General features: G+C 53.8%; 2 protein-coding genes across 19 annotated transcripts in view; both read right to left on the bottom strand.

Moving 5' to 3' along the window:
- The window catches only part of nek4 (NIMA-related kinase 4), a 64,232-nt gene extending 52,740 nt beyond the window's left edge, over window positions 1–11,492 (bottom strand). The window contains 1 exon segment of the mRNA XM_038812557.1: window positions 10,626–11,492. Coding sequence (XP_038668485.1) covers window positions 10,626–10,712 — 87 coding nt within the window. The 5' untranslated portion in view covers window positions 10,713–11,492.
- Window positions 11,493–13,856: 2,364 nt separating this feature from the next.
- The window catches only part of LOC119973916 (inter-alpha-trypsin inhibitor heavy chain H3-like), a 149,226-nt gene continuing 137,811 nt past the window's right edge, over window positions 13,857–25,271 (bottom strand). For all 18 annotated transcript variants that reach the window (XM_038812536.1, XM_038812540.1, XM_038812539.1 and 15 more), the window contains 5 exons: window positions 19,820–19,933; window positions 17,825–18,026; window positions 15,725–15,897; window positions 14,700–14,811; window positions 13,857–14,356 (listed from right to left, as the gene is read on the bottom strand). In XM_038812536.1, the coding sequence (XP_038668464.1) occupies window positions 14,212–14,356; window positions 14,700–14,811; window positions 15,725–15,897; window positions 17,825–18,026; window positions 19,820–19,933 (746 nt within the window). In that variant the 3' untranslated portion in view covers window positions 13,857–14,211. The remainder of the gene's footprint in view (window positions 14,357–14,699; window positions 14,812–15,724; window positions 15,898–17,824; window positions 18,027–19,819; window positions 19,934–25,271) is intronic.

Here is a 25,271-nt window from a genome sequence, read left to right as displayed (position 1 = left end):
TTTCTAACCACAGACCACAATCAGCAAGAATAAATAACACCTCCTCCACAATAATCCTCAATACAGGGGCCCCGCAAGGCAGCGTACTTAGCTCCCTACTATACTCCCTGTACACACGCGACTGCGTGGCAAAATTTGATTCCAACTCCATCCACGCGTTTGCGGACGATACGACCATAGTGGGCCGTATCTCGAATAACGCGAGTCAGAATTCAGGAGGGAGATTGAAAACCGAGTGGAGTGGTGCAGTGACAACAATCTATCACTCAATGCCAACAAAACTTAAGAGCTGGTCATTGACTTCAGAAAGCAAAGTACTGTACACACCCCTGTCAGCATTAACGGGGCCGTGGTCTAGATGGTCAGCAGTTTCAACATCCTAGGGGTACACATCTCCAAAAATCTGTCCTGGTCCACCCGCGTCGACGCTACCTTCAAGAAAGCACAACAGCACCTATACCTCCTCAGGAAACTAAGGAAATTCGGCATGTCCACATTAACTCTTACCAACTTCTACAGATGCACTATAGAAAGCATCCTATCTGGCTGCATCACAGCCTGGTATGGCAACTGCTCAGCCCAAGACAGCAAGAAACTTCAGAGAGTCGTGAACACAGCCCAGTCCATCACACGAACCTGCCTCCCATCTACACCTCCCACTGCCGGGGGAAAGTGGGCAGCATAATCAAAGACCCCTCTCACCTGGCCTACTCACTCTTCCAGCTTCTCCCATTGGGCAGGAGATACAAAAGTCTGAGAACACGCACAAACAGATTCAAAAGCAGCTTCTTCCCCACTGTTACCAGACTCCTAAACGACCCTCTTATGGCCTGACCTGATTAACACTACACCACCGTATGCTTCACCCAATGCTGGTGTTATGTAGTTACATTGTGTACCTTGTGTTGCCCTATTATGTATTTTCTTTTATTTCCTTTTCATGTACTTAATGATCTGTTGAGCTGCTTGCAGAAAAATACTTTTCACTGTACCTCGGTACATATGACAATATCCAACCGGGAAAAAAATTAGATTAATAAATGAAGTTAGAATAAAAGGGCAGCACGATGGCGCAGTGGGATTTGCAGTCTCACGGCACTGAGGTCCCAGGTTCAATCCTGGTCTGGGTCATTGTCCGTATGGAGTTTGCACATTCTCCCCGTGTTTGCGTGGGTTTCGCCCCCACAACCCAAAGATGTGCAGGGTAGGTGGATTGGCCACGCTAAATTGCCCCTTAATTGGAAAAAAAATTAATTGGACACTCTAAATTTTTTTTAAAAATAAAATAAAACAAGATGTCTGAAGAGACTGGAATTTTTAATTGTTATTTTTCTTCCTTTTAAAACAGCCCATGCAACACTTGAATGTGCATGTATATTTGTTTATATCTGCACTACAATGGAATCTTATAGAAATAAAAGTGCTGTATAGTACTGAAAAAAAGAGACATGCTGTCAAAGCTTTTCGCCTTGCACACAATCGGGACAGACAAAAAAATACCAAATTTCAAAGGGGACCATTTATACTGAAAGGCGAACAGCATATTTAGTTTCTCAGCAATTCAAAATTGTTGGAATTTGATTTGATCTGATAGTATTGGAATTGCTTTAAGACTGTGACAATCTTTCCTACAAAACTTTGTTCTGTTATTGGAAAGTAATTGTTGGTTTGATAAAACAGCAATCTATACAAACATTCTCCTTTCTAATGCAAGAACCCAGCTTTGATTTACTTAGCCAAATGTTTGTGGTCAATGATGGCTAAAGCAGATAAAAAGACACTTGACAATTGAGCACTGTGCTCAGACATACTGTATGAACAGACATTACTTACAGTGCTTCAGGCAGCAGCAAAATCTGCTCCACTTTGCAACAAATGGTGTTAAGGCATTAAAATAAAGTTGCCACAAAACCACGTCTATTATCTTAGAAGCGGTGGGCTGGTTAGAAGGCCCGTCTTAGTTCTCTGGGACTTTGTCCAGGTGCTTTTTAGATCCTCGAATCCCTCAACACTCAGACCCCTCAACCCTGCTGAGCTCAGGCTTCCCTCCAGTGTGAATCCTGTCCCCTACCCCACCCTCCCCCCCCAACTCTGTTGGAAAAAGGGACAGAACCACCACATCTGGTTCCCCACAGTCATTGTCAAAGATCAGTGGAGTCTCCCCAACTCTGCGAAAATAGGAGATCGCTGTGCACAATGCAATCACTGTACAAATGCTTCCAGTGAAGTTATACTAATTATACTGTCCATTGTGACAGATAACTCAATAATCAGTCTGTATCAATGCAAAATGTGCAAGATAGTTCCGCATGTAAGTGGTCTGGCAGCATTTGTGACGTTACTGTTTCAAGTTGATGACCTTTTCTCAGAATCGGGAAAGGATAGGGACGGGATCACAGAATTGTTGCAGAGCAGAAGGAGGCTATGCACCAGCTCTCCAGATGATCAATGCACCACATGCCATCCCCTCATCACCTCCCCATAACCCTGCACGTTATTCCATTTCAAATAACAGTTTGGAATGCTTCAATTGAAGCTACCTCCTTCAAACTCTGAGGCAGCGCATTCCAGTAACCACCCCTGTGTAAATAAAATATTCTCCTCGTGTCGTTTTTGCTACTCTTACCAATTTAAATCTCTGTCTCTCCCGTTTTCAATCCTTTCAAGCGCGGACCTCGTTTCTCCTCCTCACTCTGTCCAGAACCCCCGTCATTTTGAATACTTCTCTCAAACCTCCACTCAATCTTTCTCTCCAAGGAAAATAGTCCCAACTTATGCAGCCTATCTACATGACTGAGGTCCTTCAACCCCTGAACCATTCTCATGAATCTTTTCTGCACTCACTCCAATGCCATCACATCCTATAGTGCAATACTCAGACCCTTTGCAAAATACCCCAACTGAGAACAATGCAAGTTATACAATTTCAACATAGCCATTTGCTCTTGTAATCTTTGTCACTATTTATAAATCTTTGGTTACTGCAGACGTAACAATTTTAAACAAGTACAGGAACAGGTGTTAAAATTAAAGGAAAGGTCTTTGACCGGATGGGAGGCAGGAGAGATTAAATGATAATGCAAGACTAAAAAGTGGTGGCAATGGAGCAAGAAACCAAATAGTGAGTCGAAATAACTTGTAAATGGCAACAGAACAAACATTAATGGCTGCTGACCAAAAACAATAAACACAAAAAGAAAAATATACCAGCAAAAACAATAGAACTCAACATTGAACCAAAAGGCTGTAAACTTGTTTCAAACCTATTACATTTCTAACCTTTTCCATCTTTGACAAAAAGTAATTGACCTGAAATGTCAACTGCTGCTGAGTCACTCCAGTATTTTCTGATTATATTTCCACCGTCCACTGTTTATTGTTTCTATATAATTAGTATTTGGTCAGAGTTCTGGCTGGAGCTGTGCCTGACAGAGTGATATTTGAGCAGACACCTGGGATTGCGATTGATCAGTGTGATTGAGCATCAGATCAGGATTGAGATACAATCTGAGATTCAGGATCAGATTGGGATTGAGTTTTAATCTGGGATTAAGGCACAGATTGAGATTGCGATTCAGTCTGGGATTTAGATTCAGTCTGGGATTGGGATACAATCTGGGATTAAGATTCGGTCTGGGACTGAGATTCAGTCTGGGGTTGAGATTCAATCTGAAATTGAAGTTCAGATTGGGATTGATGATCAGATTGGGATTCAGATTCAATCTGGGATTGAATATTAGATTGGGATTGAGATTCAACTGGCACTGAATATCAGATTGGAATTGAGGATCAGTCTGGGATTGAGGATCAGATTGGGATTGGGATTGAGATTCAATCTGGGATTGAGGTTCAGATTGGGATTGAGGATCATAATGGGATTTAGATTCAATCTGGGACTGAGGATCAACCTAGGATTGAGGATCAGTCTGAAATTGAGGTTCAAATTGGGATCGAGATTCAGACTGGGATTCAGAATCAGACTGATTTTCAGATTGTGATTGAGATATAATATGGGATTGAGATTCAGTCTGGGATTGAGATTCAGTCTGGGATTGAGATTCAGTCTGGGATTGAGATTCAGTCTGGGATTGAGATTCAGTCTGGGATTGAGATTCAGTCTGGGATTGAGGATCAGATTGGGGTGAGATTTAGTTTGGGATTGAGATTCAGTGTGGGATTGAGGATCAGATTGAGAATCAGATTCGGATTGAGATATAATCTGGGATTGAGATTCAGACTGGGATTGAGATTCAGTCTGGGATTGAGATGCAGTCTGGGATTGAGATGCAGTCTGGGATTGAGATGCAGTCTGGGATTGAGGTTCAGGATGGGATTGAGGTTCAGGATGGGATTGAGATTCAGAATGGGATTGAGATTCAGAATGGGATTGAGATTCAGAATGCGATTGTGATTCAGAATGGGATTGAGGATCAGATGGAAATTGAGAATCAGATTGGGATTGAGGATGAGATTGGGATTGAGGGTGAGAATGGGATTGTGATTCAATTTGGAATTGAGGATCAGATTAAGATGGAAGATCAGATTGAGATTCAGTCTGGGATGGAGATTCAGTCTGGGATGCAGATTCATTCTTGGACTGATGATCAAATTGAATTGAGATTCAATCTGGGATTGAAAATCAGGTTGAAATTGAGGTTCAGATTGAGAATCAGATTGGGATTGAGATTTTGTCTGGGATGGAGATTCATTCTGGGATTGAGGATCAGATTAAGATTGATGATCAGATTGGGATTTAGGATCAGATTGAAGTTCAGTCTGGGATTGAGATTTAATCTGGGATTAAGGATCAGTCTGGGATTGAGGATCAAAAGGAATTGACATTCAGTTTGGGGTTGAGGATCAGATTAGGATTGAGATTCAGTCTGGGATTGAGGGTCAATCTGGGATTGAGATTTCATCTGGGATTGGATTGGATTGGATTTGTTTATTGTCACGTGTATCGAGGTACAGTGAAAAGTATTTTTCTGCAAGCAGTTCAACAGATCATTCAGTACATGGGAAGAAAAGGGAATTAAACAAAACTCAAGAAAGTACATAATAGGGCAACACAAGATATACAATGTAACTACATAAGCATTGGCATCGGATGGAGCAAACAGGGTGTAGTGTTAATGAGGATGGGGGGTGGGGGGGGGTCAGGATGGGGGGGTGGGGGGGGGTCAGGATGGGGGGTGGGGGGGGGGTCAGGATGGGGGTGTGGGGGGGGGGTCAGGATGGGGGGTGGGGGGGGGTCAGGATGGGGGGTGGGGGGGGTCAGGATGGGGGGGGGTCAGGATGGGGGGGGGGTCAGGATGGGGGGTGGGGGGGGTCAGGATGGGGGGTGGGGGGGGGGGGTCAGGATGGGGGGTGGGGGGGGGGGTCAGGATGGGGGGGGTGGGGGGGGTCAGGATGGGGGGTGGGGGGGGGTCAGGATGGGGGGTGGGGGGGGGGTCAGGATGGGGGGTGGGGGGGGTCAGGATGGGGGGTGGGGGGGGGTCAGGATGGGGGGTGGGGGGGGTCAGGATGGGGGGTGGGGGGGGGTCAGGATGGGGGGGGGTCAGGATGGGGGGTGCGGGGGGGGTCAGGATGGGGGTGCGGGGGGGTCAGGATGGGGGGTGGGGGGGGTCAGGATGGGGGGTGGGGGGGGTCAGGATGGGGGGTGGGGGGGGGGGGTCAGTGATGGGGGTTGGGGGGGGTCAGTGATGGGGGGTGGGGGGGGTCAGGATGGGGGGTGGGGGGGTCAGTGATGGGGGTTGGGGGGGTCAGTGATGGGGGGTGGGGGGGTCAGGATGGGGGGTGGGGGGGTCAGGATGGGGGGTGGGGGGGTCAGGATGGGGGTGGGGGGATCAGGATGGGGGGTGGGGGGGTCAGGATGGGGGGTGGGGGGGGTCAGGATGGGGGGTGGGGGGGGTCAGGATGGGGGATGGGGGGGGGTCAGGATGGGGGGTGGGGGGGTCAGGATGGGGGGTTGGGGGGTCAGTGATGGGGGGTGGGGGGGTCAGTGATGGGGGGTGGGGGGGTCAGTGATGGGGGTTGGGGGGGGTCAGTGATGGGGGTTGGGGGGGTCAGTGATGGGGGTTGGGGGGGTCAGTGATGGGGGGTGGGGGGGGGTCAGGGTGGGGGGGGTCAGGGTGGGGGGGGGGTCAGGGTGGGGGGGGGGGTCAGGGTGGGGGGGGTCAGGGTGGGTCAGGGTGGGGGTGGTCAGGGTGGGTCAGGGTGGGGGGGGTCAGGGTGGGTCAGGGTGGGGGGGGTCAGGGTGGGTCAGGGTGGGTCAGGGTGGGGGGGGTCAGGGTGGGTCAGGGTGGGGGGGGTGGGGGGGTCAGGGTGGGGGGGGGTGGGGGGGGTGGTGGGGTCAGGGTGGGGGGGGTGGGGGGGGTGGGGGGGGTCAGGGTGGGGGGGGTGGGGGGGGGTCAGGGTGGGGGGGTGGGGGGGGTCAGGGTGGGGGGGTGGGGGGGGGGGTCAGGGTGGGGGGGTGGGGGGGGTCAGGTGGGGGGGGTCAGGGTGGGGGGTGGGGGGGGGTCAGGGTGGGGGGGTGGGGGGGGGTCAGGGTGGGGGGGTGGGGGGGGTCAGGGTGGGGGGGGGTCAGGGTGGGGGGGTGGGGGGGTCAGGGTGGGGGGGTCAGGGTGGGGGGGTCAGGGTGGGGGGGTCAGGGTGGGGGGGTGGGGGGGTCAGGGTGGGGGGGTGGGGGGGTCAGGGTGGGGGGGGTGGGGGGGTCAGGGGGGGGGGGGTGGGGGGGTCAGGGTGGGGGGGGTGGGGGGGTCGGGGTGGGGGGGGTCAGGGTGGGGGGGTCAGTGTGGGGGGGTGGGGGGGATCAGGGTGGGGGGGTGGGGGGGGATCAGGGTGGGGGGTGGGGGGGTTCAGGGTGGGGGGGGTGGGGGGGGTCAGGGTGGGGGGGGTGGGGGGGTGAGGGTGGGGGGGTGGTGGGGGTCAGGATGGGGGGTGGGGGGGGTCAGGATGGGGGGTGGGGGGGTCAGGATGGGGGGTGGGGGGGTCAGGATGGGGGGTGGGGGGGGGTCAGTATTGGGGTGGGGGGGGTCAGTATGGGGGTGGGGGGTAAGGATGGGGGGTGGGGGGGGTCAGGGTGGGGGGGGTAGGGTGGGTCAGGGTGGGGGGGGGGTCAGGGTGGGGGGGGTCAGGGTGGCGGGGGGGTGGGGGGGGGGTCAGGGTGGCGGGGGGGGTGGGGGGGGTCAGGGTGGCGGGGGGTGGGGGGGGTCAGGGTGGCGGGGGGTGGGGGGGGTCAGGGTGGCGGGGGGTGGGGGGGGTTCAGGGTGGGGGGGGGGTGGGGGGGGTCAGGGTGGGGGGGGGTCAGGGTGGGGGGGGGTCAGGGTGGGGGGGGGGTCAGGGTGGGGGGGGGGGGTCAGGGTGGGGGGGGGGTCAGGGTGGGGGGGGGGTCAGGGTGGGGGGGGGTCAGGGTGGGGGGGGGGTCAGGGTGGGGGGGGGTCAGGGTGGGGGGGGTGGGGGGGTCAGGCTGGGGGGGGTGGGGGGGTCAGGGTGGGGGGGTCAGGGTGGGGGGGTGGGGGGGGGTCAGGGTGGGGGGGGGTCAGGGTGGGGGGGTGGGGGGGGGTAAGGGGGGGGGTTGGGGGGGTAAGGGTGGGGGGGGGGTGGGGGGGGGGGGTCAGGGTGGGGGGGTCAGGGTGGGGGGGGGTCAGGGTGGGGGGGTGGGGGGGGGTCAGGGTTGGGGGAGTGGGGGGGGGGTCACGGGTGGGGGGGGTGGGGGGGGGTCAGGGTGGGGGGTTGGTGTGGGGGGCGGGGTCAGGCGTGGGGGGGGGGGGGGGGGGTCAGGGTCGGGGGGGTGTGGGGGGGGGGTCAGGGCTCGGGGGGGTGTGGGGGGGGGAGTCAGGGTGGGGGTGGTGGGGGGGGGGACAGGTTCAGGGTGGGGGGCGTGGGGGGGGTCAGGGTGGGGGGGGGGTCAGGGTGGGGGGGGGTCAGGGTGGGGGGTGCGTGGGGGGGGGTTCAGGGTTGGGGGGGTTCGGGGTGGGTGGGTCAGGGTGGGGGGGTGGGGGGGGGTCAGGGTGGGGGGGGTGGGGGGGGGTCAGGGTGGGGGGGTGGGGGGGGGGGTCAGGGTGGGGGGTGGGGGGGGTCAGGGGTGGGGGGTGGGGGGTCAGGGTGGGGGGGGTCAAGTGGTGGGGGGGGTCAGTGTGGGGGTGGTGGGCGGGGAGGTCAGGGTGGGGGGTGGGGCGGGGGTCAGGGTGGGGGGGGGTGGGGGGGGTCAGGGTGGGGGGGTGGGGGGGGGTCAGGGTGGGGGGTGGGGGGGGTCAGGTGGGGGGTGGGGGGGGGTCAGGGTGGGGGTGGGGGGGGTCAGGGTGGGGGGGTGGGGGGGTCAGGGTGGGGGGGTGGGGGGGGTCAGGGTGGGGGGGTGGGGGGGGGTCAGGGTGGGGGGTGGGGGGGGGTCAGGGTGGGGGGGGGGGGGGGGGTCAGGGGGGGGGGTGGGGGGGGGTAAGGGGGGTGGGGGGGGGGTCAGGGTGGGGGGGTGGGGGGGGGGTCAGGGTGGGGGGGTGGGGGGGTCAGGGTGGGGGGGTGGGGGGGGGGGTCAGGGTGGGGGGGGTGGGGGGGGGGTCAGGGTGGGGGGGTGGGGGGGGGGGGGGTCAGGGTGGGGGGGTGGGGGGGTGGGGGGGGGTCAGGGGGTGGGGGGGGGGGGGGGTGGGGGGGGGTCAGGGTGGGGGGGTGGGGGGGGTCAGGGTGGGGGGGTGGGGGGGGGGGTCAGGGTGGGGGGGTGGGGGGGGGGTCAGGGTGGGGGGTGTGGGGGGTCAGGTTGGGGGGGTGGGGGGGGGTCAGGGTGGGGGGGTCAGGGTGGGGGGGGTGGGGGGGTAAGGGTGGGGGGGTGGGGGGGGTCAGGGTGGGGGGGTGGGGGGGGGTCAGGGTGGGGGGTGGGGGGGGGTCAGGGTGGGGGGGGTGGGGGGGGGTCAGGGTGGGGGGGGTGGGGGGGGTCAGGGTGGGGGGGGTGGGGGGGGGTCAGGGTGGGGGGGGTCAGGGTCGGGGGGGGTGGGGGGGGTCAGGGTGGGGGGGGTGGGGGGGGGTCAGGGTGGGGGGGGTGGGGGGGGTCAGGGTGGGGGGGGTGGGGGGGGGTCAGGGTGGGGGGGGTGGGGGGGGGTCGGGGTGGGGGGGTGGGGGGGGTCAGGGTGGGGGGTGAGGGTGGGGGGTGGGGGGGGGTCAGGGTGGGGGGGTGGGGGGGTGGGGGGGGGGTCAGGGTGGGGGGGTCAGGGTGGGGGGTGGGGGGGGTCAGGGTGGGGGGTGGGGGGGGGGGGTCAGGGTGGGGGGGGGTCAGGGTGGGGGGGGGTCAGGGTGGGGGGGGGTGAGGGTGGGGGGGTGGGGGGGGGTCAGGGTGGGGGGGAGGGGGGGGTCAGGGTGGGGGGGTGGGGGGGGGGGTCAGGGTGGGGGGGTGGGGGGGGGGTCAGGGTGGGGGGGGGTCAGGGTGGGGGGGTGGGGGGGGGGGTCAGGGTGGGGGGGGGGGGGTCAGGGTGGGGGGGGTGGGGGGGGTCAGGGTGGGGGGGTGGGGGGGGTCAGGGTGGGGGGGTGGGGGGGGTCAGGGTGGGGGGGTGGGGGGGGTCAGGGTGGGGGGGGTGGGGGGGTGGGGGGGGGCAGGGTGGGGGGGTGGGGGGGGGCAGGGTGGGGGGGTGGGGGGGGGTTAGGGTGGGGGGGTGGGGGGGGTCAGTGTGGGGGAGTGGGGGGGGGTCAGGGTGGGGGGGTGGGGGGGGGAGTCAGGGTGGGGGGGTCAGGGTGGGGGGTCAGGGTGGGGGGGTGGGGGGGGGTCAGGGTGGGGGGGGTGGGGGGTCAGGGGTGGGGGGGTGGGGGGGGTCAGGGTGGGGGGGTCAGGGTGGGGGGTGGGTATAGGGGTCAGGGTGGGGGGTGGGTATATGGGTCAGGGTGGGGGGTGGGGGGGTCAGGGTGGGGGGTGGGGGTAGGGTGGGGGGTGGGGGGTCAGGGTGGGGGGTGGGGGGGTCAGGGTGGGGGATGGGGGGGTCAGGGTGGGGGGTGGGGGGGTGAGGGTGGGGGGGGGTGGGGGGGGGGGGGGGGTCAGGGTGGGGGGTGGGGGGTCAGGGTGGGGGGGGTGGGGGGGTCAGGGTGGGGGGGGTGGGGGGGTCAGGGTGGGGGGGGTGGGGGGGTCAGGGTGGGGGGGGGTGGGGGGGTCAGGGTGGGGGGGGGTGGGGGGTCAGGGTGGGGGGGGGTGGGGGGGTCAGGGTGGGGGGGGGTGGGGGGGTCAGGGTGGGGGGTGGGGGGGGTCAGGGTGGGGGGTGGGGGGGGTCAGGGTGGGGGGGTGGGGGGGGTCAGGGTGGGGGGGTGGGGGGGGTCAGGGTGGGGGGGGGTGGGGGGGGTCAGGGTGGGGGGGGTGGGGGGGGTCAGGGTGGGGGGGGTGGGGGGGGTCAGGGTGGGGGGGGTCAGGGTGGGGGGGGTGGGGGGGGGTCAGGGTGGGGGGGGGGGTGGGGGGGGTGGGGGGGTCAGGGTGGGGGGGTCAGGGTGGGGGGGTGGGGGGGTCAGGGTGGGGGGGGTGGGGGGGTCAGGGTGGGGGGGGTGGGGGGGTCAGGGTGGGGGGGGTGGGGGGGTCAGGGTGGGGGGTGGTGGGGGTCAGGGTGGGGGTGGGGGGGGGGGGCGGCGGGCGGCCCCCGCCTCTCTCCGCCGCTCGGTACCTGTCTCACGTCCCTGCCGTGTCTGACCAGCTGCACTTCCCCGTAGCTGCCTTTCCCCACCGTTCGGATGACCAGGTACCGCTCCATCGCCGCTCAGTGTCGGTGCGGGCGTGCGGGAGGCCGCGGACTCTCAGCGCTTTCCGCAACGCCGTCTTCATTCATGCCTCGGCCGACTCGGGTTACAGGAAATCGGTGAGAAACAGGCCGGAGCCACGGAGCCGCTTCACCATCACCAGGCAACCGGGGCTGGGGAGCGGGGGACGCAATGAATCATAGACCCTCAGCACCACCATGCGGCCAGGCTGGGAACTGCAGGCGATTACGCCCCTCTGGCACCACCAAGCGGCCAAGATCTGAGCTGCAGGGGCTTCCACTCGCCAACACCACCAAGCGGCCAGGCTGGGAGCTGCAAGGAATCACACTCCTCTGCCACCACCAAGTGGCCAGGCTGGGAGCTACAGGGATCACGCCCCTCTGGTACCACCAAAGGGCCAGGTTGGGAACTGCAGCGGATCACGCCCCTCTGCTACCACCAAGCGGCCAGGCAGAAGAGCGTCAAAGAATCGCGCCCCTCTGCCGCCACCAAGCGGCAAGGGCGGAAGCTGCAGGGGCACCACCCCCCTCTGCCACCACCAGGCGACCAGGCTGGATGCCAAGCGGCCAGACTGCGAACTTCATGCCTCTCTGGCACCATCAAGCAGCCAGGTTGGGAGCAGCAGGGGATCACGCTACTCTGTCATCACCAAGCGGCAGGATGGGAACTGCAGATGATTACTCCTTTGTCACCAGTAAGCGGCCAGGCTGGGAACGGCAGGGGGATCACGCCCCTCTGCCATCACCTAGGGGATAGGCTGGGAACTGCAGGAAATGACGCCGCTCTGCCGCCTCCCACGGGCAAGACGGGGAGCTGCAGGGGAACACTCCCCTCTGCCATCACCAAGCGGCAGAATGGGAACTGCAGGGGATTATTCCTCTGCCAGGCCGCGAACGGCAGGGGATTACGCTCTCCGCTACCACCAAGCGGCCAGGCTGGGAAGTGCAGGGGATTACGCCCCTCTGCCGCCACCAAGCGGCCAGGCTGGGAAGTGCAGGGTATCACACCCCTCTGCCGCCACCAAGCGGCGAGACTGGGAAGTGCAGGGGATTACGCCCCTTTGCCGCCACCAAGCGGCCAGGCTGGGAACGGCAGGGGGAATCACGCTGTCTGCCATCACCAAGCGGCCAGGCTGGGAGCTGCATTTGGAGTATAGTGTTCAATTCTGGTCGCCATACTACCAGAAGGATGTGGAAGCTTTAGAGAGGGTGCAAAATAGATTTACCAGGATGTTGCCTGGTTATGGAGGACATTAGCTATGGGGAGAGGTTGAATAAATGTGGTTTGTTCTCACTGGAACGAAGGAGGTTGAGGGGTGACCTGATAGAGATCTCCAAAATTATGAGGGGCATAGACAGAGTGGATTGTCAGAGACTTTTTCCCAGGGTAGAGGGGTCAATTACTAGGGGGCATAGGTTTAAGGTGCGAGGGGCAAGGTTCAGAGGAGATGTACGAGGTAAGTTTTTTACACAGAGGGTAGTGGGTGCCTGGAACTCGCTGCCGGAGGAGGTGGTGGAAGCAGGGACGATAGTGATGTTTAAGGGGCATCTGGACAAATACATGAATAGGATGGGAATAGAGGAATACGGACCGCAGAAGTGTAGAAGATTTTAATATCGATGGGCAGCATGGTCGGCACAGGCTTGGAGGGCTGAAGGGCCTGTTCCTGTGCTGTACTTTTCTTTGTTCTGCAGGAGATCATTCCCCTCTGCCACCACCAAGCGGCCAGGCTGGGAGCTGCAGGGCATCATGCCTATCTGGCATCGCCAAGGGGCCAGGCTTGTAGCTGCAGAGGATCACACCCCTCTGTCACCACCAAATGGCCAGTCCAGGAGCTGCAGGGGATCACGCCCAAGGGGCCAGACGTTGCAGGGGATTAGGCCCCTGTGCCACCACCAAGCGGCCAGGCTGGGAAGTGTAGGGGATCATGCCCCTCTGCCACCACCAAGTGGTAGGCTGAGAACTGCAGCAGATCAAACCCTCTGCCACCACCAAGGGACCAGGGTGGAAGCTGCAGGGGATCATGCCTCTCTGCCACCACCAAGTGGTCAGGCTTGGAGCTACAGGGGATCATGACCCTCTGCCACCACCAAGTGGTCAGGCTTGGAGCTACAGGGGATCATGCCCCTCTGCCACCACCAAGCAGCCAGGCTGGGAGCTGCAGGGAATCACACCCCTCTGCCACCACCAAGCAGCCAGGCCTGTAGCTGCAGGGAATCACACCCCTCTGCCACCACCAAGCAGCCAGGCTGGGAGCTGCAGGGAATCACACCCCTCTGCCACCACCAAGCAGCCAGGCTGGGAGCTGCAGGGAATCACACCCCTCTGCCACCACCAAGCAGCCAGGCTGGGAGCTGCAGGGAATCACACCCCTCTGCCACCAGTAAGCGGCCAGGCCTGTAGCTGCAGGGAATCATGCCCCTCTGCCACCAGTAAGCGGCCAGGCCTGTAGCTGCAGGGAATCACACCCCTGTGCCACCAGTAAGCGGCCAGGCCTGTAGCTGCAGGGAATCACGCCCCTCTGCCACCATCAAGCGGCCATGCCTGTAGCTGCAGGGAATCACGCCCCTCTGGCACCAGCAAGCGGCCAGGCCTGTAGCTGCAGAGGATCATGCCCCTCTGCCACCATCAAGCAGCCAGGCCTGTAGCTGCAGAGGATCACACCCCTCTGCCAGCACCAAGCAGCCAGGCCTGTAGCCGCAGAAGATCATGCCCCTCTGCCACCACCAAGCGGCCAGGCTGGGAGCTGCAGGGAATCACGCCCCTCTGCCAGCACCAAGCGGCCAGACTGGGAGCAGCAGGGGATCACGCCCCTCTGCCACCACCAAGTGGTCAGGCCTGTAGCTGCAGAAGATCACGCCCCTCTGCCAGCACCAAGCGGCCAGGCTGGGAGCTGCAGGGGATCATGCCCCTCTGCCACCACCAAGTGGTCAGGCCTGTAGCTGCAGAAGATCACGCCCCTCTGCCAGCACCAAGCGGCCAGGCTGGGAGCTGCAGGGGATCATGCCCCTCTGCCAGCACCAAGCGGCTAGGCTGGGAACTGCAGGGGAGCACTCACCTCTGGCACCACCAATCTGAACATGGGGGAAATGAACAGCAACATTCCATGTGTGATAAAGAATAACAGAAGTGACAAGTTTGTTTAAAATTAACATGGTAAATTTATTATTGGCATATTCTGTGCATATCGCTCGATCAAATATTTTGGATTGCACAAAGGCAGCGTTTTTCTGGAAACAACACCAGACCCATTCGCCGTTGAGTCTCAGGCGGCTCTTCGTCATTCCATTGCTGACACACAGCCAAAATAAATCTGGTCATCTTACATAAACAGATTCCAATTTAAATGAACAATGGAATTTATATAAAGAGATAGGAAATGCTTGTAGATTTACAATTTTTAATCTGTATGTATTTGACATATAATGTGATTGACCAATAAAGCCATGCAAGGGATACTAAACGGATGAACTTTCACCATCTGCTCCCAGGTTATGAATATAACGAGTCAAATAAAGAAGTGACAACGTAGTCAGTGGGAATTCCATCAATAAGTCCTTTCCCGTTGTAGTGAACAAACCAGCATGGGATATTGGTACCTCGCTTCGGGTCAAGTCTGTAATCTTTCTGGTTACCCCTGAAATTAAAATCATCAATAAAATGTATGTAAGAAATGTAGCAAAGAATTGCAATTATTAGATAGAACATAGAACAGTACAGCACAGAACAGGCCCTTTGGCCCTCGATGTTGTGCCGAGCCATGATCACCCTACTCAAACCCACGTATCCACCCTATACCCGTAACCCAACAACCCCCCCCCCCCTTAACCTTACTTTTTAGGACACTACGGGCAATTTAGCATGGCCAATCCACCTAACCCGCACATCTTTGGACTGTGGGAGGAAACCGGAGCACCCGGAGGAAACCCACGCACACATAGGATACATCAAAATTGCTAATATTGTCTTAGCAACATTACCTTGTCACCCTGAGTTTGTGACCTTTTACAATCATTGTTGCGTCAGGTTTGCCTTGATCTAAGCCAGGGCGAATGTTATATATCTCAGCATTTACTTCATGATAAAACTGGCCTGTGTCAAAATAAAAATTAATTAATTTAACTGGAAAGCCACAAATACAGTACAGCGTACTGAATGCCGAAGGATAATAATGCAAACTTAGTTTATTCCATCAGTGAGGAGGACCGAACAATTCATAAGCGTAGAATGAGTTTAGAAACAGATGCTAAATTTTGTGATAAAACCAAGAATTTCAGTTTTCTTCATAGTGCAATTCCTTTACTTGTGCGGGAACTTTGGTTGTAGAACAGTACAGCACAGAACAGGCCCTTCGGACCTCGATGTTGTGCCGAGCAATGATCACCCTACTCAAACCCACGTATCCACCCTATACCCGTAACCCAACAACCCCCCCTTAACCTTACTTTTTTAGGACACTACGGGCAATTTAGCATGGCCAATCCACCTAACCCGCACATCTTTGGACTGTGGGAGGAAACCGGAGCACCCGGAGGAAACCCACGCACACACGGGGAGGACGTGCAGACTCCGCACAGACAGTGACCCGGCCGGGAATCGAACCTGGGACCCTGGAGCTGTGAAGCATTTATGCTAACCACCATGCTACCGTGCTGCCCTTTCATTTGGTTTTGTAATTTGGTTTTGTATAAAATTAACGTAATAATTAATTTGCCGCTTCAATCGATTTAAAATAAAGTTTGGAATAGATATTTCCAAAAATGGGGGCGAAAATCATAATTTCCATTAGGTATGAGTTCTGGAATTGAAATCTCCTTAACCGGAATAAACTACAGTGAAGGATGGAAATTACTGCCCTTGGGACAAACATATTCTGCAGTCATCACTAAATATGGTGCTGGAGTTTCATAGGTTTTTCATGCAAAGAAGTTTATAAAAGCACTTCCCCCTTTTAGAGTTGCTCAGTATTTAACTATGACATTAATAAAGTGAATGTGCTACATACCAATTAATCCATGGGTCCTATTTGAGAGCCTGTGGCTGTCGAGTGTATAAAATCCCAGAAAGTCTCGGTGCAGAGGGTGATTTTTCCAGACTCGATGTAGCACAATAACAAATGTTGCATCATCGCCCATCGTTAGTGTGAGATTCTTTTCTTTCACGATTGAGATCGAGAAACTAGGAAATGGATATTAGAAATGATGAATTGTGCAGTCTTAAGAAAGTTGCAAAGGAGAGGAAAGCTGTAAAGGAGAGGAAAGCACAGCATCCTGAAAGCAGGGAGGCCTGCTCTTGATACAACATCCTCCCAACATTAATGTCAAGCAAGTATGAGTGACACTGGTGCTCAAGCCCTAAGAGGGAAACATGAACGTTGAATTTTCTAATCATCCATTGTATGGAAATTGGTTTAGGACATTTCTTAAAAATTTTTTTATTTGTTCATGTGATGTGGGTGTTACAGGACCAGCATTTATTGCCCATCCCTGAGGGCATTTCAGAATCAACCACATTGCTGTGGGTCTGGAGTCATATGTAGGCCAGACCAGGTAAGGATGGCAGATTTCCTTCCCTAAAGGACATTAGTGAACCAGATGGGCTTTTACGACAGTCCACAATGGTTTCATGGCTACCTTCAGACTTTTAATTCCAGATTTTTATTGAATTCAAATTTTTCCATCTGCCATGGCGGGATTTCAACCCGGGTGCCCAGAGCATGACTCTGGGTCTCTGGATTATTAGTCCAGTGACAATACTACTCTGCCACTGCATCCCCTAAATGTGTGATGAAGCAGAATTAAAATTTCTTTTAAAATAGCCATCTCCAAATTTTTTCCACAGAATCACACTGAGCGGGATTTTCTGCCGATCACGCTGGCGAGATCTTATGATCCCGCCAATGGTACACACCCGTCGTGGGTTTGTGGCGATGAGGGGTGCCATTGACAATGGCGTGACCAGAAGATCCCACCGTCGGCCACTGGCGACCCGCCCTCCGCTGCTGCAGAACATGCCACGGAGGGAGAAGAGAACCCCGCCCAGAATTGTTGATGGGGCAAAATGAGGCCATTCCGCCCATCGTATCTGCATCGGCTCTCTGAATGATCATTTAATCAGGTATTATTAAGATTAGATCATGGAATCCCTACAGTGCAGAAGGAGACCATTCGGCCCATCGAGTCTGCACCGACCCTCTGAAAGAGCACCCTAACCTAGGACCAATCCCCCACACTATCCTTGTAACCCTATCAAGGGACAATTTAGCGTATCCAGTCCACCTAAACTGCACATCTTTGGACTGTGGGAGGAAACCATCTACTTCTAACCCAACATATTTTTATTCTCCACTAATCATCTAATTCCCTCTTGAACCTCAATTGAACCTGCGTCCACCACACTCATGCAGTGCATTCCAAGTCATAACCACTCATTGTGTGAAAATGGTTTTTCTCAACTCACTTTAAATCTGTGCCCACCCACTCTGAAATGACTGTCAATCAGATTAACCATCCTTCAGGTATCCAATATCATGACTCGTCACTTAGTTTTGTTATTATAATAATATTGCAATTCTGCCTGATGTGTAATCACATCAGGGCAGCATGGTAGCACAGTAGGTAGCACTGTTGCTTCACAGTTCCAGGGTCCCAGGTTCGATTCCCGGCTTGGGTCACTGTCTTGCAGGAGTCTGCACGTTCTCCCCGTGTCTGCATGGGTTTCTTCCGGGTGCTCCGGTTTCCTCCCACAAATCCCGAATTTAGGTAATTTGGACATTCTGAATTCTCCCTCTGTGCACCCGAACAGGCGCCGGAATGTGGCGACTAGGGGCATTTCACAGTAACTTCATTGCAGTGTTAATGTAAGCCTATTTGTGACAATAAAATTATTATTATTATGGTTCTTATTTGTCTTTTTGCAAACTTTTTTCCATTATATGTTGTTCAAATATTCAAAAATTGCAAAGTTAACCGAGTGGCTACTCAAGGCATCAGTTGTATAAATTACTTTGACAGTGCAAGGGTTTTTGTGAGAATTAAAGTAAATTAGTATGTTGTCACCAACTGGTTTTTGATATTGCTGTGTTATTGCCAGAAACCATGCATACCTCTCTCTTGCTAAATATGCTGTTGCTGACCAGGGGAAAATAATCTTATCTTCACCATGAAAAACTGTAATTGTTTGTGTCGATACTTCAACTTTCACACCGGTTTTGTCATTCACAATTCCAAACTTTCCAAAGTATGTGTTTATTTTCTTGTTAGTTTCGATTTTCTTCTCTCCAATCAACTGCCCATTTATCACAAAACCTGAATGTAAATTGAAAATACGTGAATTGATTGTCAGAATGTCACAATAAAAGAGAATTGATGTTGTCAATGGGAAATGCCACGTCCAGCAGCCATGACAGTTTGAGAAACAGCTCCTTTTAATTTTATTGACATGTAAATTACATTGTGGATCATTTTTCAAAGTTGACACCAAATAGGCTATAAAATGTTTTTAAAACAACCGCATCCTAGAATCACATGGAGCAGTCAGTTCTAACTCAGTGTGATACCCTCTCTTGTATCTATTAGGATGTCGATCCAGTTGCTCGCCAGTGTTTTCTGTTTACTTATGGAAATAGACATTTGTTCTCTGAATGGAACAAACTCCTGTGGAAATTTTACCTTACATCCCAGTATGTCCCGTTAATACTATTATATAGATGCAGGAGACTGAATAAGAAATAATTTTGCATATGAATTGAACTGAAATACATGATATTGACACATTTTCTATTAAATTTTCACTGTGATGGTAAGCAGTTAATAGTAAATTCTTACAGCACATGTTGGATCCAATTGATTTTAAATTGACACTGGTATGAATCACTGCAAAGACAATGAGAATGCTAGGGATACAGTGAAATGGCCATGATGTCAAGGATGGCAGGTTATTGAGTGCGGTTATAATGGGATCCTACCCAATGATCTTTATTCTTGGAAGGCTACTTCAGCAAACCAATGAGGAAAAATGAGTGGAAACCATTATTAAAAAAAATTTAGAGTACCCAATTCATTTTTTCCAATTAAGGGGCAATTTAGCGTGGTCAATCCACCTACTTTGGGTTGTGGGGGCGAAACCCACTCAAACACGGGGAGAATGTGCAAACTCCACATGGACAGTGACCCAGAGCCGGGATCGAACCTGGGACCTTGGCGCCGTGAGGCAGCAGTGCTACCACTGCGCCACCGTGCTGCCCATGAGTGGAAATCATGAAGAGCAACATTGGGTGGAATTTTCCAGCAACAGGCTGGCAGGTGGCCCAAAGACTTCCTGCTGCCATTTAATTTTGTCAATGACAGAAAGCTGGCAAACTCAAGCAGCCTCACAATGGGCACCAGGCAGACTCTCCTTTTTGGGCACACCGTACCTCATGCCATGGTGGGATTCAAACCCAGATCCCCAGCCCAGTACCCAGGGTTTCGAGATTACTAGTTCATCCATATTACCACTACACCATTATTTTAACTATTGAAGCTGCTGAAAGGGTTGGCAGCTTTTGGGGGCTGGGCTGGAATCTCTATGGCAGGAATCTCTTAGGTGGCATCCACCAGCAAAATATGACGCCAGGTCTCACTGCCTATCGGAAGCAATGCTATCCCTCCGCTGCTTCTGGCCCCATCTGCGGGACTTCTGCTGCATTCAAAACATCCCCGCCATCAAGTAAATTATTCATGAGATTTGTACAGAACAATTGTGGACTTAGATAGGCCACATGATAAAGTTAAAAGCTTTACATAAGAATGCCAGTTCAAAAGATTACAAATTAAAATCTAGTTCCAGCTGGCAGTTGTGTTGAAATACAGAAAATCACTTTGGTAAATTTGAGGCTTTGATTTTTTTTTGCATCATTCACTCCAAATAATAACAGCTATTATTTTCTTGTCTTTTCTCCTTTGCTGTCGGATTACCCTTTATCAACAGGTGAAACAGTAAAATTCCACAATGGTCAGCTTTAACATCACTGTAATATCCGCTAACTCAAGGTATGTTTCTGTTTGTGAGCAATGCACAGTTTTTTTTCTTTCCTTGTGTAATCAGAGCTTGCACCTACCTGTAGACGGATCTGTCACCACATTTAGAATTGCACCTGGTTTCCCATCAATGTTGAAACAAATGGCATCACTGTGATCGTTTATTGAAATGATAAAATGAGGATCGCTGTCAACTTGAAAAATATGTCAAAGTTTAGAGCATTTAAATCATTACCATTTTTATATAAAAATGCTTTTTGAGTCCATGACACTTCAGCTTCACAGATTGTTACAGATGTAAAAGAATACTGAAGAAAAGTCAGACATTTTATTCTGCAGGTTCTGAATTTGGCAGGGACAGGGTTTAAAACAATGGGTCCTGTGTGGAATCTCATCCTGTGCTTAAGAAAAAATGGCCTCCATTTTGTTGTGGGTACTTACAGTCATTAGATCTGGTGGCCTTAAAGGGGACACAGTTCCATTTTAGCAGCAGAATAATACCATGAGCTCTTGTCCTTATAAAGATTTGTGTATGTACAAATAAATTTAAATATTGAATTTGATGTTCAAAAACCTAAGTAAGTGGTGTGCCGTAGTGCATTGTGTTTATTTTAACGAAGCATTCATAAATGATTGGAGTTACGTCAGAGTTAGCAGTGCTGCAAATTTTGTTTTGTAATTTTTTTTCTCACCAGTACTTTCCCCAGGATGTTAACACCCAGAGAGGGATGGTGCCACAGTTGCCATCTATTCTCTGGCATGCCGCCTAGCACGTTACCTAAGTGACTTTTCTCCACATATGAGTGAAGATTGTAGTTTTTTAGCCTCAGAGAGCATCGCACTCATCTGACACTCAATCTGACATCCACATGGGAATATTTTCAAGTAACAGCCGGACTTTCTGGCCCCACCACGACGGGTTTCCCCGCTGTGATGTGGCAATTCATTTAAATTATGGGATGACTTTGGCGGGTCCGGATGATTCCACCAATGGAGGGGCCAGAGCTCACTGTATAGTGTTCAAGACAGATTCCTTTTCCATTCCGCTGTGCAGCAGTGCTGGAGTCAGTTATAGCTCCATGGATTGAAACGGAGGCCTCTCAGTCTCTGTTGCTTAGTTACACATTTCTTTTAGAAAATAAATAATCAGACACTGAGGCCTTGGAAAAAGATCCAGAGGAGATTTTCAAGAATGATTCCTAGCTTAAGGAACCTCAGCTACTGAGATAGGCCCAATGATCTTTGTCTGCTTAGTGTAAAGCAGTGTAGACTTAAAGGTGACCTGATAAAGGTGTGTTAAATAATTAAGGGCTGGACAGCATCCCTGTTAATAGATTATCCCAGTTTAACAGATTGGGGAGGCTTTAAGAAAATGCTGGTAGCTGGTGTGGAGGATGGTGACTGTCTATATGCCTACAAGAGGGAACTGGACCAGTTCTTTAATGGGGCCGAGATCACATCATATCAAAGTTAACTGTCTTCACAGATATCTGGACTGAGGAGGAGTGTGGTAGTGTGATCTTTAAGGCGTGATCTTTTGAAGGCCATGTGACCTGCTCGGGGCCTATCACGAACTCTGACCAGAGGGGAAAGGTGCGGAGCCCTGGGAGCAGGGACCTGGCAGATAGACTTGGGAGTCATAGAGACCTGCAAGATGTGCCTGTATATAGTTAAACTTCATGGTGTTTCCAATAAACTTCTTTGTTATACAAGAAGCCTCCTCAATGATACCTCGCGCGGTTACATTGGCGACGAGAGTAAAGCGGACAATGATTGCATGTCTCGAAACCCGTGGGGAAGGGGTTGTATCGGAAATCTTCAAGAAAAGAAAAGAGGAGGTTGATAAAAAAGCAGTGAGTCAAAATGCCTCTGATAGGGAAACTCGATCCATTTCACCAGGGGGCCGAAGAGTGGAGCCAATATATCGAGCGGCTCCGGTACTTTTTTTCAACTGCCAATGAGATCACAGGGGAAGATAAGCAAAAGGTAATTTTGTTAACGGTTTGTGTGCCCCAGACCTACAACCTCATTAGGAATTTAACGCCCGTGGAAGCCCCAGACACCAAATCATTTGACCAGCCAGTGACACTTGTGAAAGGGCACTTTAACCCCAGACCCTCCATCATACTTCAGTGCTATAAAATTCAGTCAGCAAGGACTCAGGGGAGACAATTTCAGCTTTGTAGCCAGAGTTCACCAACTGGCTGAACACTCCGAATTTGGCTTGCTGTGAAGCGACATGCCACACAACCGTCTGCTTTGTGGCCTCAACAATACTAAGGTGCAATAAAAATGACTAGCCAAAATGAAATATCCCTAGATAAGGTGTTAGAAATAGCCCAAGCCACTGAATGCACTGAGACAGGCGTTTCGGAGCGACAGTGTGTGCAGGAAGGTGAGGGAAATGTACTTTGGAGTGGACCAGTTATTAGGTGAGGACCCTGAACAGGCACAGAGGAGGCTGAACAGAGATCCCAGGAGCAGGATCGTAGTCTGAAGCAAGGAAGGAAAACAGGCCATCAGTCCAGGAATTTTAATGAGTGTTACAGATGCGGGTGAGACCTCCCCCAGGAGATGTGCCATTGGAAAGAATTTGTCTTCTTCAGGTGCAACAGGAATGGCCATATTCAAGCACGTTGCCGTGCCTAACAGGACGCACCCAGTTTTTAAAAAAATACACAACAGCCCTAGTGCATAAAGTAAAGAATCCCGAAAAGGAATGCAAGATTTACAGGTTAAACATGGTTAAAGTAAGGTCCCATAGAAATAATCCTTATGGTCAACGGGCGACCATTAAAAATGAAGGTCGACACAGGGACATCGGCCAGGGTGGTGGGTGAACAAAGCTACAAGTACCTTTGAGGAGGAGTCCAACCTTTCAGCCTAAGCAGCACAACTGCTAAATTGGTAATGTATACAGGGGAAGCCTTAAAGATTTTAGATACAAAATCGACGCTGGTGTTGTATCAGCAACAGTCCGCCACTCAGATATCCATGATCGTTGTGGAAGGGCAAGAACCAAGCCTCATGGGGTAAGAACCCCAAACTTACAAGAACCCTAGGCGGGATTCTCCGACCCCCTGGGGCCGGCGTCAATCCCGCCCCCGCTGTGTCCCGAATTCTCCGCTCCCCAAGATTCGGCGGAGGCGGGAATCGCACCGCGCCGGTTGGCGGCGATTCTCTGGCCCATGATGGGCCGAAGTCCCGCCGCTGACAGGCCTCTCCCGCTGGCGTGGATTAAACCACCTACCTGACCGGTGGGATTGGCAGCGCAGGCAGGCTCCGGGGTCCTGCGGGGGGGGGGGGGGGGCGCGGGGCGATCTGACCCCGGGGGGGTGCCCCCACAGTGGCCTGGCCCGTGATCAGGGCCCACCAATCGGCGGGCAGGCCTCTGCTGTGGGGGCACTATTTTTCTTCCGCCCTCGCCATGGTCTTCACCATGGCGGAGGCGGAAGAGACCCCCTCCCCTGCAAATGCGCCGGTATGACATCAGCAGCCGCTGACGCTCCAACGCATGCATGGACTTGCGCCGGCCGGTGAAGTCCTTTCGGCCCCGGCTGGCGTGGTGCCAAAGGCCGTTCACGCCAGCCGGCGGCGTGGGAACCACGCCGGCGCGGGCCTAGCCCCTCAATATGAGGGCTTGGCCCCTAAAGGTGCGGAGAATTCCCCACGGAGAATTCCGCACCTTTGGGGCGGCCCGACGCCAGAGTGGTTCACGCCACTCCGACACGCCAGCACCCCCTGCCCCGCTGGGTAGGAGAGAATCCCGGCTCCTGAATCCACACCAAAATTATTCAGAGCTAGGCCTGTTCCATATAAGACCATAAGACATAGGAGCAGAATTAGGCCACTCAGCCCATCGAGTCTGCTTTGCCATTCAATCATGGCTGATATTTTTCTCATTCCCATTCTCCTGCCTTCTCCCCATTACCCCTGATTCCCTTATTAATCAAAAACCTATCTATCTCTGTCTTAAAGTCACTCAGTGATTTGGCCTCCACAGCCTTCTGCGGCAAAGAGTTCCACAGATTGACCTGCAACTGGCTGAAGAAATTCCTCCTCATCTCTGTTTTAAAGAATTGTCCCTTTAGTCTGAGATTATGTCTGCTGGTTTTAGTTTTTCCTACAAGTGGAAACATATGCACTGCACCAGAAAGTCGAGGCTGACTTGAATGGGGACTTCACATGAGTAGCGATTGGCCAGCTTGGAAGAAGTCTTTAAAAGGTGCAAAGAAGCTGGCATCAGGCCATAAAGAGAAAAGTTTGCATTTCAGGACAGCGACGTCATGTATTTAGGATTTAAGGTGGACTCAAACCTTTTGGAAGATAAGGTGAAAACCACCCTACACTTGAGGAAATGAATAAATGAATGTGATAAAAATAGGATTATTAGTTAAAATAGTATAGATAAATAGGGCCTGTCCGATGGTAGTGAGCTCACAAACAAAGGACAAAGGATTTGAGACCCTCAGGGGAGGGTAGCCGCATGGTGAGCATGGTGAAAAGGATGCTGGGGTTACAATGCAAAGTGACCAATTAGGATATAGGGCCAGGTCAGGAGGTGTATAGAATGACCAATGGGAAGCTTATATGTGAATCTTACTGTGATTTTGAATACATCAGCAGATACCCTTTTGTCTTCGGTCTCTCTTGCTCTGGGGCTCACAGGAGACGGCTGTGTGTTCTGGAGTTCTACGAGTAAGCCAGCCTTGCAAGTTGCTTATTATTAAATGATACTCTACCTACAAATCCATCTCTCATTTTATTGAGCCACACTACCGGGTGAAGAATTTACAGATCAACGCACTGAAGAATGTTGCAGAATTGACCCCGTTTCTAAGCAACTACGCCAGAGCCACTACATCTCCTTTTAAAGAAGCACCAACTCTGGCATTGGAAAGGCCACAAGAACAAGGTTTACACCAAGTCAAACAGGTCCTGCAGTAGTCTAGCCTGTTGGTCCATTTTGATCTAGGTAAACAAATAATTTTGACCTACGACACTTTGCATTATGGGATTGGTGTGGTCTTGTCCGACAAGATGGAGGAGGGCACAGATAGGCCCATTGCCTCCGCCTCCCGAACAGTTCCCGACACAGAACAAAAGTATGCACAAATTGAAAAAGAAGGCCTCGCTGTGATATATGGTGTTAAAAATTCTATCAGTATGTATACGGCTGTTTCATTATTATAACAGATCACAAACCATTATTGGGATTACTCCACGAGGATATGCAAATTCCATTTTTCACTTCGGCCAGCATGCAGTGGTAGGCTTTGCTATTCGCAGCCAATAGCTACACTTTCCAGCATTGACCAGGACGCAGATCTCCAATGGAGCAGACACGATGGGCTGAATGGTTCCCTCCTAGTGCTGTAACAGTTCTGTCATTCTGTGTAGGACTTGAACCGACAACATAGAACATAGAACAGTACAGCACAGAACAGGCCCTTCGGCCCTCAATGTTGTGCCGAGCCATGATCACCCTACTCAACCCACGTATCCACCCTATACCCATAACCCAACAACCCC

The sequence above is a fragment of the Scyliorhinus canicula genome, chromosome 11 (assembly GCF_902713615.1).
Source record: "Scyliorhinus canicula chromosome 11, sScyCan1.1, whole genome shotgun sequence".
Classification (NCBI taxonomy): Eukaryota; Metazoa; Chordata; class Chondrichthyes; order Carcharhiniformes; family Scyliorhinidae; genus Scyliorhinus; species Scyliorhinus canicula.
The sequence above is the reverse complement of the archived record's forward strand: the minus strand, read 5'-3'. Positions and strand labels throughout refer to the sequence as shown.